The sequence below is a fragment of the Ochotona curzoniae genome, unplaced genomic scaffold (genome assembly GCF_017591425.1).
Source record: "Ochotona curzoniae isolate NIBS_2020 unplaced genomic scaffold, NIBS_Ocur_1.0 patch433, whole genome shotgun sequence".
Taxonomy (NCBI): domain Eukaryota; kingdom Metazoa; phylum Chordata; class Mammalia; order Lagomorpha; family Ochotonidae; genus Ochotona; species Ochotona curzoniae.
The window spans coordinates 277,034-289,786 of record NW_024467010.1 but is presented as its reverse complement, the minus strand read 5'-3'; the positions used below and the strand labels follow the sequence as shown (position 1 = coordinate 289,786).

Genomic DNA, 12,753 nt, shown 5'->3' with positions numbered 1-12,753 from the left:
ACTTCTCCAGCACTTTATTTTGGTCCCAAACTGAATCTGGTATCCGACCTGGTGGGATGGTAGCATGGCAGCAACCCTCAGAGAAGAACCCCACCCGAGACTTCCCCGCGCGGACCAATGCTAACAGAGGATCCCACACTGCTTTCCTCAGAGCCACAGGCATTGCACAGGGAGAGGAAGAAGCAGGGAGCCCAGCGAGCCCATCTTGCTAGGGGCAACAGGATACTAGGTAGACACAGCCACTCCAGACAACTCAGGCTGCTTCCTGTGGCCCCTCACCTGCAGCCCCTGGGTCTCCGCTCAGAAGGCTGCTGAAGAACCTGGGGACACCTCTGCTTCTGCGAGCCATCCTGGAACCACCCAACCGAGACAGGACAGGCTGCAGCACTGATGCACTTTAATGAGCGCCCTGCCCTCTCCAGCTGGGCCACGCCGTGGTGCCCACCGGCTGGCCTCTAGCCGCAGGAGCCGTCCTTCCAGCCATCACGCCAGCGTTCATCCACGAGTGAGCAGTCAAACTCTGGCTTGCCCAGCTTGTGGTTCACCTCATTGTGCAGGCGGCACAGCCACTGCGAGAAGCTGGTTCGGGTGCGGGTGTCTGGCTGGTTCCTGCATATCCTACAGGGGAGGGGACAACAGAAGGTGTGAGGGGCGAAGCCCCAAGGCTCCCCAACTCCTCAGCTCCCCACAGGGGAGGGGCAAGGCACTGATGGGAGCTCCACCCAGACAGGAATTCCCAGGACCCGGTGACCCTGAAGCTTCAGGGCGTGGCAGCCCCTGCTGAGAGCCCTGGGCAAGGCATTCAAGCACACAACTTTATGACCTCTTAACAACAGGGAAGCCTCACTCTGTCCCTGGCCCCAGGGCACAGCTGGGCGGGCACTGGCAGACCTGCTCCACCCTCCTGCTAACTGTCCTGGCTTCCAACAGCAACAGCAACCCTGCCGTAGGCAGGCTGGGAGCAGCTCCTGTTCTCTCCAGGAGGAAGAGGCTGCTTGGGGAGCAAAAGCAATGGGTTCCCAGGTCTTAAAACCAGGGACCCAGTGGCCGGCGCTGTGGTACAACACGGTCAGCTGTTGCCCACTTAACCGGAATCCTACACAGGCACTGGATCCCATCTTGGCTGTTCCACTTTTGACCCCGAGTACAGCAGCAACCTCAATTCTTGCTAGGGGCAACAGGATACTAGGTGGACCCTTCCCCTCCGCCATAGTGGCAGGAGGAAAAGTGGAAAAGAGAGACCCGTATTAATGGTGGGGAAAGCATCTTTTAAAGGTTTACCTCAAAGATGTTTCTCCATAAACAGAATTCCTGGTTTCCACGGTACCTGGCCCTGGGACAAAAGGCCAGAAAGGTGTCACTAGCCACCTTCCTTGGTCCAGTCAAGCCCTCCGCCTTGGCAGTGGCTGGAGACAGAATCAGGCTGATGGGGAATTGATGTGTTAATGTTGCCCTTGTCTCTTGGGGAAGCGGGTTAAAATATGCACTCGTCTCTGAGACGTGCTCTGGTGAATCCACAACATTGTGGGGAAAGTACCCCTTTATATTTGAGGAAAAATGACTTGAGGACCCAGAATGCCCTAACTGCCCACTGCTCAGTCTAACTCCTCACACACACACAGGCCTGAGAAAAGCAGCAGAGGGCAGAGTGTGGGCTTACGTAGCCCATGTGGCCCAGCGCCAGCAACTCTGGCCATCAGGGGAGTGAATCACTTTCAAAATAAATGCGCTGGTAATAAAACCAGTAATCCAGCTCAGAGGTCAGGCAAGGTGGAGCAAGGACAGGACCCGGAGTAGCAGAGAGGTGGCTGGTGGTCTGCACTTGGCACCCCCCTCCGTGACATCAGCAGGAGCACTGGGCAGCTTGGGGACATGCCTTACCTCTTCCTTATGTCTTCGGCACACTCCTCACATGGGAAAAATTTGGAAAACAAGTGAATGAACTGGGCCATGTCTTGCTGCTGTTCCGGAGTGGGCAGGTCGGGGTAGTAAGCGGCCAGGGTGTGCAGGACTGCCCAGCTGTGACGACCCAGCTCCTCCCGATCCGGCGGGCAATCCTCCCTAATCTTGGTGTCCCGCTGCAGAAGTAGACCAACTAAGGATCAGTTAAGGCTCCCCAAAACACACAGACACCCCCATTTCCGCCTCGGTCGAGGATGATGACCTACGAACTCTGGACCCTGCAGCCGCCCCACCCCCGGCAGCTGAAAGGCAGAAAGCTCGGGACGACCAGGGGGCTGGCCGGGGTCCAGCTTTGGGGACAGCCAACCCCCAAGGGTCCGGGCCCCTGACATCCCACTCGCGGGGGACTGGGGGCCGGATACCTTCTGCTGCGAGCGCATCCACGTCTTGAAGTCCACGCAGGCCCGGCAGGGTCGCTTCTGGCCGGCGCTCTCACCGCCCTGAGGCTCCGCGGCCGCCGCCTGCGCTGGCCGCCCCGCGCCCCGGCCCCGCGCGTCTGTCACCAGGTCGTCCATCGCCTCGGAGCGCGCGCCGCCCGGCAGGAAGGAGAAGAGGCTCCCGCGATACGAGCGGCGCGGCTCGCCGGGCGCCGCCATCTTGGCCGCGCAGCGCCTGCCGGGCCAGGTCGGCCGCCAGAGGGGCCGCCAGCTCGGCCTCCAGGCCAGCGCGCGCGCCGCCGCCAGCGCGCGGCCGCAGGAGCCGGGGGCGCGCGCCGCGGGCGCGGAGGGCGGGCCCGCGCTCGGGGAGGGAGCCGGCTCGGGGCTGGCGGCCGGGCTGCCCCCGGGGCCCGAGCCGGCGTCCGGCGCGGAGGCGGGGCCGGCGGCCGTGGCCCCGGGCCCGGGCGAGGCGGAGCCAGAGGCCGCGGCGCTGGGCGAGGCGGGGCCGGCGGGCCGGGCCGGGCCGGGGGACCGGGCCGGGCCGGGGGCCGGGGCGGGGCCGGGGGCTCGGGCACCGCCGGCGCTCCGGGACCTCGCGGCCGCGCCCGAGCTTGGTTTGCGTCGTCCATGGCGGCGCTCCCGCTTTCGCCAGTAGAAGAGCAGCGTATTGTGGAAGGTGCGCCGCGGACGCGCCGTGGGCTCGGGCTGAGGCCGAGTCGAAGTCCGTGTGGCGGCCCGCGACGCCCCCATCGCTCCGCTGTGAGCTCTGCGCGTGCCCGCGGCCGGGCTCTGTGTCCTCAGCCAAGGGGCGCACCCATTGCTGGCTGCGCGGAGCCATGGCAACGGGCGCGGGACCCGGCGTGACCACACAAGAGTTTTCCTTGGCAACCCTCGCCCTCCTGCTAGCGGTTCCTCCCTGCGCCTGGGCCTCGAGGCAGGTGCAGCCTCAGGGCTTCTGGCCCGCTCCAAAAGCTGTCAGTATAGTGGGCACGAGGCCACCTCCTGGAGCTCAGGTCCTTCTCCACGTTCGTGGTCACCCGCAGATACTCGCCCAGGTCCTGTTCCAAGCACCAGGGGCCCTGAGCAGGGGCACCAATCATGGCTTCTCCACTGCCCTTATCTGATAGTCTCGTCTGTAGTCTGCTAAAAGGCACCCAGGGGTGGGGACCCCTGCACAGCCGTGTGGTAGTCCCTGGAGACAGAGGAAAAGGCTGGGGTTATCTTAAGGGAACAGTGGGGCAGGACTGGCGGATGGTGGCATAGGGTGGTGAGGGGTTGCCTCACAGTCCTAGCAGTGCCAACCAGAGCTGACCCCGACTCCTTGCTGTGCAACGGATTGCGGGGGGGGGGGGGTCTCACCGGCTAGCAAGATGCTTGGAAATGGGAGTGGACAGCAGTTGGAATTGTCCCATAGAGAGACAGAAGTTAGAGGCATACAGGGGTCAGTACCATGGCATCCATAAGTTAAGCTTCCATCTGTGGTGCTGGCATTCCTCGTGGGTACCAGTTCAAATCCTGGCTGCTCCACGTCCCATCCAGCTCCCGGCCTATGGTCTGGCAAGACAGTGGAAGATGGCCAGGTGCTTGGGCCCCGGTACTCACGTGGGAGTGCTTGGCTCCCGTCTTCGGAACAACCCAGTTCTGGCTGTCACGGCCATTTGGGGAATGAACCAGAGGACAGAAGATCTTTCTCCCTGTGTCATTTCCTCTGTCGTAACTCAAATAAAAATACTTTTTAAAAAGGCACAATGGATGCAGGCTTGAGCCTGGTGTTTCCCCGCTTTTGTCCCGGGCCTCTCCAGGCTGGCTGGGCCCTCAGTGTCTCCTGGGAAGCAGGTGTCTGCTGCCTGAGCCCAGACCAGGGAAAAGTTACTACAGGGACAGACACAATGGGTTATTGTCTCAGCCAAGGCAGTTTCCTGGAGGGACGCTCGCTGCCTGGGGTGGTGGTAATGTGACACCCAGTGGTGGCCCCACACAAGCAGGAACCTCTGGTATACCCTAGCGAGGTGGGCACCTGGGTGAGCCCTTTGCCCAGACATTCCAGGGCTTCCAGCTCACTCCTGACCATAGTCGGGCACTCAGTCCAGAGCCCCCTACTAGGGCCAGCTACTGTGGAGTGACCCCTTAGTTGGGGTCACTGACACCAACTTCCTCTTCCGTGAGCAGCACCAACAGGCGGGCTCTTGGATCGCCCTCCCCTCCTGGAAGGGCCCCACTCCTTCCTGCGCCTCCCTCAGAACAGCCTTGCACACCTGCCAGGTAGGCAGCTCGTCCTCCGCCCCGTGCTAACACCCTCCTGCAGGCGGCCAAGAACCCAGGGCGGGGCAGCTTCCCAGGGACTGCGGGGAATTCCACCCTTCCGTCTTCCTGCTGGGCTGCCCGGGGAGTGAGCCACCAGGACAGGAGCCACTGTCTACACATCCCAGCCAGCGATGCCCGAACCCAGGCACCCGGTGTCGGTGCGCGGGGCAGCCCTGGTGCAGACGGAGAGGCTGCAGGTACTGACGGGCCCGACAGCCCTGGGGGTGGGCAGTGTGGACTCCTGTCCAGACCCTTTATCTTCCTCCCTGCAGACATATGCCTTCTCTGTGTGCTGGTCAGATGGCAGCGACACCTTAGTGCACAGAAGGTGGAATGAGTTCAAGCAGCTCAAAGTGAGTGACCCCGGGGTGTAGGAGCGACCCACCCTCACCACCTTGGGGCTTCTGGTCCCCGTTACTCCCTGGCAGGGTCGGGGAGCAGTGTTGCCCTGGCGGCCAGCAGCTCCGGGAGACAGACACCTGGCTTCTCTTTCTCAGAAGTCCCTCAAGGAGACCTTCCCGGTGGAGGCGGGCCTGCTGCGGAGATCCGACCGAGTCCTGCCCAAGCTTGCTGGTCAGGCCAAGCGAGCCTGTGTGGGTGTGGGGAGGTTCAGGGAGCCCCCAGCGGGCGCTCACAGCGTGTCCTGTGCCTGCAGATGCTCCGCTGTTAGCCAGAGGGGGACGCACAGGCCGCGGGCTGGCGCGCCTGCGGCTGCTGGAGACCTACATTCGGGAGCTGCTGGCCGCGGAGGAGCGTGTGTCCCAGAGCCCAGCACTCGTGGGCTTCTTCGCACCACAACCCCTGGACCTGGAGCCCACGCTGCCCCCTGGCAGGTGCTTACCACAGCTCCCAGCTCCCAGAGGGGGCCCCAGAAAGGGAAGAGCAGAGAGCAGCTGGGTGGACTCCTGGGCGCCCCTCCACCTGCCCTACCTAGCTCCGCTGCTCTGGCTTCCTCCCCAGCCTGGTCATACTGCCGGCCCCTGAAGAGCCCGTGCTGCCACGTTCTGCCGGCCAGCTTGCTATCCGTAGCCTGGAGGTGCAGAGGCTGCCCTGTCTGCAGCCCTTCCACACCCAGGACACACGGGGCAGGCCCTTCCAGACACAGGCCCACGAGAGCCTGGACGTGCTGCTGCGACACCCCTCAGGTTAGAGTCCCAGCCTGGCTGGGGAAGCAGCCTTTCTGAGCCAGTCCCAGTGGGTCGGGGGTCTGAGCCACACCTGCCTCCTGTGCACAGGCTGGTGGCTAGTGGCAAATGAGGACCAGCAGACAGCCTGGTTCCCGGCCCCCTACCTGGAGGAGGTGGCCCCCAGCCAGGGCCAGGAGGGCCACCTGTTGCTGGAGAACAGTGGTGAGTCCACCCCCCACCAAGGGGGACACTATGCAGTGAGGGAGGGCTGGGCAACGTGGAGGACCCCGAGACCCAGCAGTGACTCCCAAATGCCCACCGCCAGGGTCCCGGTTCTTTTCCACCTGCGCATATGAGGGTGGCCGCGTGGATGAGCTGTCGGTTCCCGCAGGGGCGCGCGTGTGTGTGCTGGAGAAGTCGGACCGCGGATGGTGGCTGTGCAGGTGCGCAGGGCGGGGCTTTATCCAGCTGAGCCCATGGGGCAGGGCACCCCCGCAACCAAGCCCCACCTGCCCCACAGGTATGGCGGCCAGACCGGCCTTTTGCCTGCAGTGTTGCTGAAGGAGGAAGCGCTGGGCGTGCTCTTGAGTGGGCCAGCGCTCCACGGTGGGGAGGCTGCAACAGGAGCCCTCGGATCCCAGGAATACAGCAAGGCCTACGTGATTCCACCCACCGTGCCTGCTCGCCCGACACCCAGCACAATCCAGAGCCGCTGTTGCACCATCACTCGCAGGGCCCTGGGCTGCCATCCAGGGCGCCAGGCCCGCCAGGAGTGTGGAGCTGTGTGAGGTGGGGTGGTGATGTGGGGGCTCCCCAGCTGGCAAAACCAGTAGGCTGATTTCGCACGCCCCCTCAATAAAGTCCCAGGGATGACAGGACCCTGGCATTGCGCCCGTGAGGGTGCCCAGACACACAGACTGAGCCAGACACACACGTTCACTATGTATTCGGGAGGGCTGGGGGGGCCGCAGGGAGTGGGGACAGCTTCATGTTGTGCCACAGGAAATCCAGGAAGGTGGCTGCCTGCAGCGTCCGGCTGAGCCGCTGGAAGTGCCGCTCTGGGGAGTACAGAGAAGGTGGGGTTTAGTGGGCTGTGTGCCCATGTGCTGCCCCACCCAGGCATGCCCACTCACCAGTGTAGGGCAGCAGGGCCTCCAGGGTGGCTCGCACGCCCTCATAGGCTAGCAGTTCCTGGGGGGCCTCGTGCCGCAGGAGTACGCCCAGCACAGCCTGGGCCTCATGGCAATGGCGCGAATTGGTGTTCCACGTGACGCAGAAGCGCAGCAGGGCCTCTGTGGGCAGGGGGCGGGTCAGTCCCCTCACCTACTGGGCGACCCCGCCTTGACCCAGGCAGGGCCTGTGGGCAGGAGGCTGGTTGGTCCCCCTGCCTGCTGGGCTGCCCTGCCCGGACCCAGGGCCCCTTGCGGGCAGTGCAGCAGGTCCCCCTGCCTCTATGGGTGGCAGGCAGGTCGGTCCCCCTGCCTGCTGGGCCGCCCTGCCTCTATGGGTAGCAGGCTGGTCGGTCATCCCATCTGCTGGGTTGCTGCCCACAACCTTCCCAGCCTGGCAGCCAGACCTTTCTGGTCCCTGCGCAGTCGGAGCACCGTGGCCTCCAGCTTCTCTCGAGCCTCAGGGTCCTTCCGGATGGCTGTGGGGGCGCAGAAGGAGGGAACTTGAGGGTCCTGAGCCACCTGCAGGCCCCAGCCCATCCCCGGGACGGGCACTGACCCTGGACAACTGTCAGCACTGTGTGGGGCCGGTCCAGGGAGATGGCGAGGCCCAGCGCTCGGAGGTAGCGTCTTTCATGCAGCAGGTTGTCGAGTTCCTGCTGTCTGGTGGGGGGACAGGAAGGACAGGGTCCCTCGGACACGGCCCTGGGGCTGAGGGCAGAGCCTGTACCCAGCCTAGGTTTGCCCGAGACCTACCTGACCACTTGCTCCTCGTGCTTGGCCTGTGCCTCTGCCTGCTCCGCCTCTGTCACATCCTGGGGTCAGGTCAGGTCAGACTGGGCCCAGGTCCCCCCCCCCCGACTTCCCGCAGCACCACCAACCCCGGCCCCGGGCTCAGAACCTTCCAGACAATGACGCAGGAGTCACTGGCACCGGTGAGCGCACGGTCATCCAGCCGGCTGCAGTGCAGGCCCCAGATCTTGTCCTCATGAGCATCCAGTGTCCGCACGCACTCGTTGTTCTTGATGGTCCACAGCTTCACCAGCCCGTCAGAGCCGCTGGGTGTGGATGCAGAGTGGGGAGCAGTTGACGCCCAGGCCCACTGCCCTCACTGCCACTGGGTCTGCCCCGGGGGCAGGGGACCCCAAGGCCGACCCCCACCGCCCGCCCAGCCCACATACCTCGACAGCAGCTGTGTGCCACGGCTCACGAAGACCACCTTCAGCACTGATGCGTCATGCCCCTCGAATGTCTGTGGGGTGAGGGAGAAGATGATGGAGGGGTGGGGTGGGGGTGGCAGGGTGCAGCGGGGTGGGGTGCAGGGGTCCCTGTGGACCTTGAGGCAGCTGAAGTCTTGTAGCGACCAGAGCTTGACTGTGCCGTCAGCTGAGGCGGTGGCCAGCACCTGGTCCATGGGCGAGAACTGGACACACCATACGCCACGCCGGTGACCGGCGAACACGCCCAGCAGCTGGCACTGTGGCAGGGCCCAGAGCTTGGCCGTGCGATCCTGTGAGCCCGTAGCCATCAGCTTGTCATTGGGAGCGACAGCCACACTGTTGATATCCTGGTGACGAAACAAATTCAGCCCACTGCAGCAGGGGCTGGGACACACCCCAAACCCCCCAGCCTGGTGGCCGCGTGCAGTCACCCACCTTGTCATGGCAACGCTGGGTGGTCTGGGCTTGCAGGAGGGTGGGCCCGTCACCCGGGGCTGTACCCTTGGCCAGCAGGGCCCCAGGCAGTGGCCACAGCTTCACTGTGCAGTCCTGACTGCCGGTCACCAGGAAGGACTCCTTGAGCCTGCAAGCAGACGGGGAAGGGACGCGGCTGAGCCCGAGCCGCTGGCATGCCACAGACCGCACTCTGTCCCAAGTGAGGGCACCACCCTGGGGTGCAGCCCTGGCCCACTACCTGGAGCAACAGATGGCACCCACACTGTGCGTGTGCCCAGAGCCCTGAGCCACACAGGACACCTGGCCAGCCTTGTTCATCCTCCAGATGCGGACACTGTGATCCTGGGCACAGAAGGAGCGTGGGGAGAACAATGAATCAGGGGCCTGTGTGGCCTTGACTCCACCCCCCCAGACATCTCAGGAACCTCACCTTGGCGCAGCTGGCAAACAGCCAGCCCTTCCGGAACACGTCCAGGGCCAGGACAGTGTCTGGGGGAGCAGGGAGGGTGGTCAGAAGCTGGTCACAGGAAGGGGGGGGTGGCGGAGTACAGAGCTGAGCCCCACTTGCCTGTGTGGCCAGGCAGCAGCTGGCAGGCTGACGTCCGCAGCTCGAACACTTTGAGGCAGGAGCTGTTGGAGGCCACGACAATGTGGGAATCCTCAGGCCCGAGAAACCGCACATCTAGCACCTCCTCGCTGTAGCCAGCAAACTGGGGAACAGCACACGGCCCAGCCGGGGTTAGTGGAGGACCAGGCGCCCACCCAGACCCCACGGCTGGGAGAGCGCGCTCACCTGCTTCCGCAGCTGCAGGGAACGCACATCGTAAAGCAGCAAGTTGTGGTCCGTCGTGACGGTCAGCAGCAGGCCAGCGGCGGGGGCCAGGCTGCAGTGGCTCAGCTCCCGCCCGGGGCCCGGCCACGGCGGCTGCGTGTGCACACACTGTCCAGAAGCCGCCTCCCACACGCGCAGTGCACCTGCCCCAGGACACAAGCGGCTAGGACTCTCGGCTGTGGGCCTCCCCCAGGCCCTGCCCCGCCCGGCCCCCGCCCACGTACCTTGGTCACCAGCGGTCAGGAAGTGCAGGCCTGGAGACGTGACACCCAGGTCTGGCGCTGGCTCCTCCGGGAGCAGCACGGCAGCCTCCACGCTCTGGGGACAAGCCACATCTAAGGCTGCAGCCGTGACCCTGTGACCCCGGCCCCCACCTCTGACCCACAGGTACCCCACCTCAAACACGGGCACGGTTCTTGTAACCTGGTGGTTCCGGAGGTCCCAGACGATGCAGATCTTGTCCCGACCAGAACTGAGGGAGAAGCGACTACGTCAGCTCCAGGGCTGCCACCGCCCCCTCAGCTTCACTCTCCCGCACGGCCCGGTGCCGACCTGAGCATGGTGTGGCCATCCTTGCTGAAGGCCAGCGAGGTCACCGAGCTGTAGTGGGCAGCCAGCACAGCGAGGCAGGACCGGTCATGCAGCGACCACACGCGGATGGCAGAATCCGCCGCTGAGGAGAAGAGCAGCAGGCGAGCGGGGTCTGGGTGGAAGGCCACCAGGCTGTGGACGGGAGGGGCAGTGAGTGGTGCTGCCCGCGGGGCTGGGGCCTCTACCCGCGGGGGCCTGCCTGCTCGCCAGCTCCCACTCACTGAACGACGCCAGGGGAGCCCCGGAGGTGGTGTGTCCCGTAGTGCCGCACCACGTCCCACACACGCACCGCGCCATCGCAGCCACCTGTGGGAACACACTCAGGTGATGGAGCCAGTGTGTCCACAGCCCCCGCCCCAGCTGCCCCTGGCCCAGCGGTGGACCTACCGGTGGCTAGCAGTGTGGAGGTTGGGTCGAAGGCCATGGTGGCCACAGGGGCTGTGTGTATGGCCTTCCACAGGCGGGTGACCGTGCCCTCCCGCCAGGCCCACTGAGCCAGCAGCAGTGCCCGGCTAGCTGTCACCAGCACCTGGGGAGACGGCAGTTAGTGGGGGCAAGTGGGGGGCAGGACGTGTCCACTCCAAGGGAGAGAGAAGCCGGAGCCCACCTCTGCCCTGCCCTGGCCTACCTCACTGTCGGGGCTGAGGTCGAAGGCAGTAATGTCCTCTTGGTCCTCCTAGTTCGGGAAGGAGGGACCCAGAGAGCCATGAAGGTGGGCTGCCCTTCCAGCCGCCCCGGTCCCTGGGCACACGGGGGACGTGGCAGTGGGCTGCCCTTCCAGCCGCCCTGGTCCCTGGGCACACGGGGGATGTGGCAGTGGGCTGCCCTTCCAGCCACCCCAGTCCCTGGGCACACGGGGGACGTGGCAGTGGGCTGCCCTTCCAGCCGCCCTGGTCCCTGGGCACACGGGGGGCGTGGCAGTGGGCTGCCATCCCTCCAGCCCTCACCTGCTCCAGGCTCCGCAGCACAGCCCCTGAGGCCACATCCAGGATGTTGACTCGGCTGCCACACACACAGAACAGGTGCTGGCCAGTCCCATCCAGCTGCGGACAGACCCTCAGTCAAGCCAATGTTTGTGGGGGTGGGCCAGCGCCCCCAACCTCAGGGACCCAACCACCCACTCCCACCTGCCCCCCAGGAATGCACCTGTGCCTTCCCGCCCTTGTAGAACGGCTCAAGCTTGCGTTCGACGGCATAGCTGGAAAGAGAAGTGGGGAGCTGGGGGTCATCTCTGCCCTGCCCTACTGCACACCAAGTGCTGCCCAGAGTGACCTCAACAGGCCCCTCCCCTTGAGGAGCTCCTGGGTGGCAGCATGGGGAGCCCTTAGGTGAGGGGCTGGTGCTGTGGGGTAGCAAACTAAGCCTCCACCTGTGACACCCATATGGCCACCACTTCAAGTCCCGGCAGCCCCACTTCCCATCCAGCTCCCTGCTTGCGGCCCGGGAGAGCAGTCGAGGACGGCCCAAAGCCTTGGGACCCTGCACCCGCGTGGGAGACCCGGAAGAGGCTCCTGGCTCCTGGATCGTGCCTGGCCCAACACTGGCTGTTGTGGCCATTTGGGAAATGAACCAGCGTATGGACTATCTCTCTTGTGGGCGAAGGAGTTGATAGCCGTGTTAGGCTGAGCAACGACAGGAACTGGGCTTGTGGCTCCAGCAGAAGCACAGGCTAGACTGGCTGGACCGGCTAAAGGATTTGGAGGGAAGAGCATAAAGGAGAAGAGAAGGCGACTTCGCAGAGACTTCTGCCATCACTGGACTCCGGTGCTTCATCCCCACACCTCTCCCTGTCCACGTGACTAGCATCGCTGGCCGAGCACTCTGTATAATTCTACCTTTTAAATAAGTTGAAATAGAGCAGACGCTGGGTCTCACAGGTAAGAGGTGGGCTGGAGTCAAGGAAGGCACCCACCAGCTTTCTCCCCCCCAGGTGCTGGGCGGCAGCACCCAGGCCTGGAATCCCAACTTCCACACACCGCCCCTTGTTCCCCAGCCTGGCCGCTGCACCTCCCTCCCTCTGCCCTGGACGGCCCCTTCCGCCTCCCAACCCGGAGGCCACACTACGTCCCTCTTCCTTCGCACGCTGGTGGGCGCCGGGCCCCTGCGCAGCCAGGTCAGTGCTGGACAAGGCCCCTGGCTGGCCCTCCTCCGCCTGCCTCCTCGGGATCGCCTGTGTCCGCACCCTGCACGCCGGCGGCATGGGCCGGCTCTGGCGCCCACGACCCCCAGCTCGCTTCCCCCGGACTCACTTGGCCTTGAAGCGGCCAACTGCGGCCGCGGGCTCGTCCATCTCCCGCGGGACACGCCGCCGCGTGGGAAAGCAGCCAGTCCACCCGCACTCCCGGCTCCTTCTGATGGCGTCACCGCCCGCGACAAGATCACCTCAGGAGTAGCAAGCCCTGGCGCCATCTTTGATGTGGGCGGCAGCCGGGAAGCGGAAGCTGGCAGGGGCATTTCCGGTCTGGTGTGTTTGACTCCCTGGATTGGCCCATTTGTTTAAGATTTATTTTAAAACTTTTTTTTTTAAATTATTATTTACTTGAGAGAATTTCTGAGAACAGCCTCACTGGTTCACTCCCAGTGGTTGGGAAGCCAGGAGCTTCATCCTGCACAGGTGGCAGGACCCGCCCCCCCCCCTTGGGCCACCCTCTGTTGCTGCCCAGTGTGTCCCAGAGGCTGAAGTCAGGAAGAGCTCGTGTCAAACTCAGGCACCCC

At 64.5% G+C, this 12,753-nt stretch overlaps 3 protein-coding genes across 5 annotated transcripts; 1 reads left to right on the top strand and 2 right to left on the bottom strand.

The window, feature by feature from the left end:
• Positions 1-2,635, bottom strand: LOC121167827 (FAD-linked sulfhydryl oxidase ALR-like). Of its 3 annotated transcripts, none has more exons than XM_040997483.1 (3): positions 2,325-2,635; positions 1,882-2,078; positions 1-618 (listed from the first exon to the last, which is right to left on the bottom strand). In XM_040997483.1, the coding sequence occupies exons 1-3, from the start codon at positions 2,556-2,558 to the stop codon at positions 456-458; spliced, it is 594 nt and encodes a 197-aa protein (XP_040853417.1). In that variant the 5' UTR covers positions 2,559-2,635; the 3' UTR covers positions 1-455. The 3 variants fall into 3 exon arrangements, with proteins under 3 accessions (XP_040853417.1, XP_040853419.1, XP_040853418.1); XM_040997485.1 differs by having other exon boundaries at positions 1-613; XM_040997484.1 differs by having other exon boundaries at positions 1,882-2,057.
• Positions 2,636-4,774: 2,139 nt separating this feature from the next.
• LOC121167875 (NADPH oxidase organizer 1-like) lies at positions 4,775-6,558 on the top strand. Its single transcript, XM_040997578.1, has 8 exons — positions 4,775-4,840; positions 4,916-4,996; positions 5,141-5,216; positions 5,299-5,476; positions 5,604-5,788; positions 5,879-5,992; positions 6,096-6,213; positions 6,291-6,558. Exons 1-8 carry the CDS (start codon positions 4,775-4,777, stop codon positions 6,556-6,558), a joined length of 1,086 nt encoding a protein of 361 aa, XP_040853512.1.
• Positions 6,559-6,699: 141 nt separating this feature from the next.
• LOC121167816 (transducin beta-like protein 3) lies at positions 6,700-12,435 on the bottom strand. Its single transcript, XM_040997459.1, has 22 exons — positions 12,288-12,435; positions 11,185-11,236; positions 10,986-11,081; positions 10,667-10,714; positions 10,426-10,567; positions 10,260-10,344; positions 10,000-10,170; positions 9,844-9,919; positions 9,672-9,765; positions 9,409-9,590; positions 9,184-9,325; positions 9,046-9,104; positions 8,854-8,957; positions 8,595-8,742; positions 8,276-8,506; positions 8,121-8,191; positions 7,841-7,997; positions 7,696-7,754; positions 7,499-7,602; positions 7,347-7,418; positions 6,904-7,062; positions 6,700-6,828 (listed from the first exon to the last, which is right to left on the bottom strand). Exons 1-22 carry the CDS (start codon positions 12,326-12,328, stop codon positions 6,710-6,712), a joined length of 2,412 nt encoding a protein of 803 aa, XP_040853393.1. The 5' UTR covers positions 12,329-12,435; the 3' UTR covers positions 6,700-6,709.
• Positions 12,436-12,753: the final 318 nt, after the last annotated feature.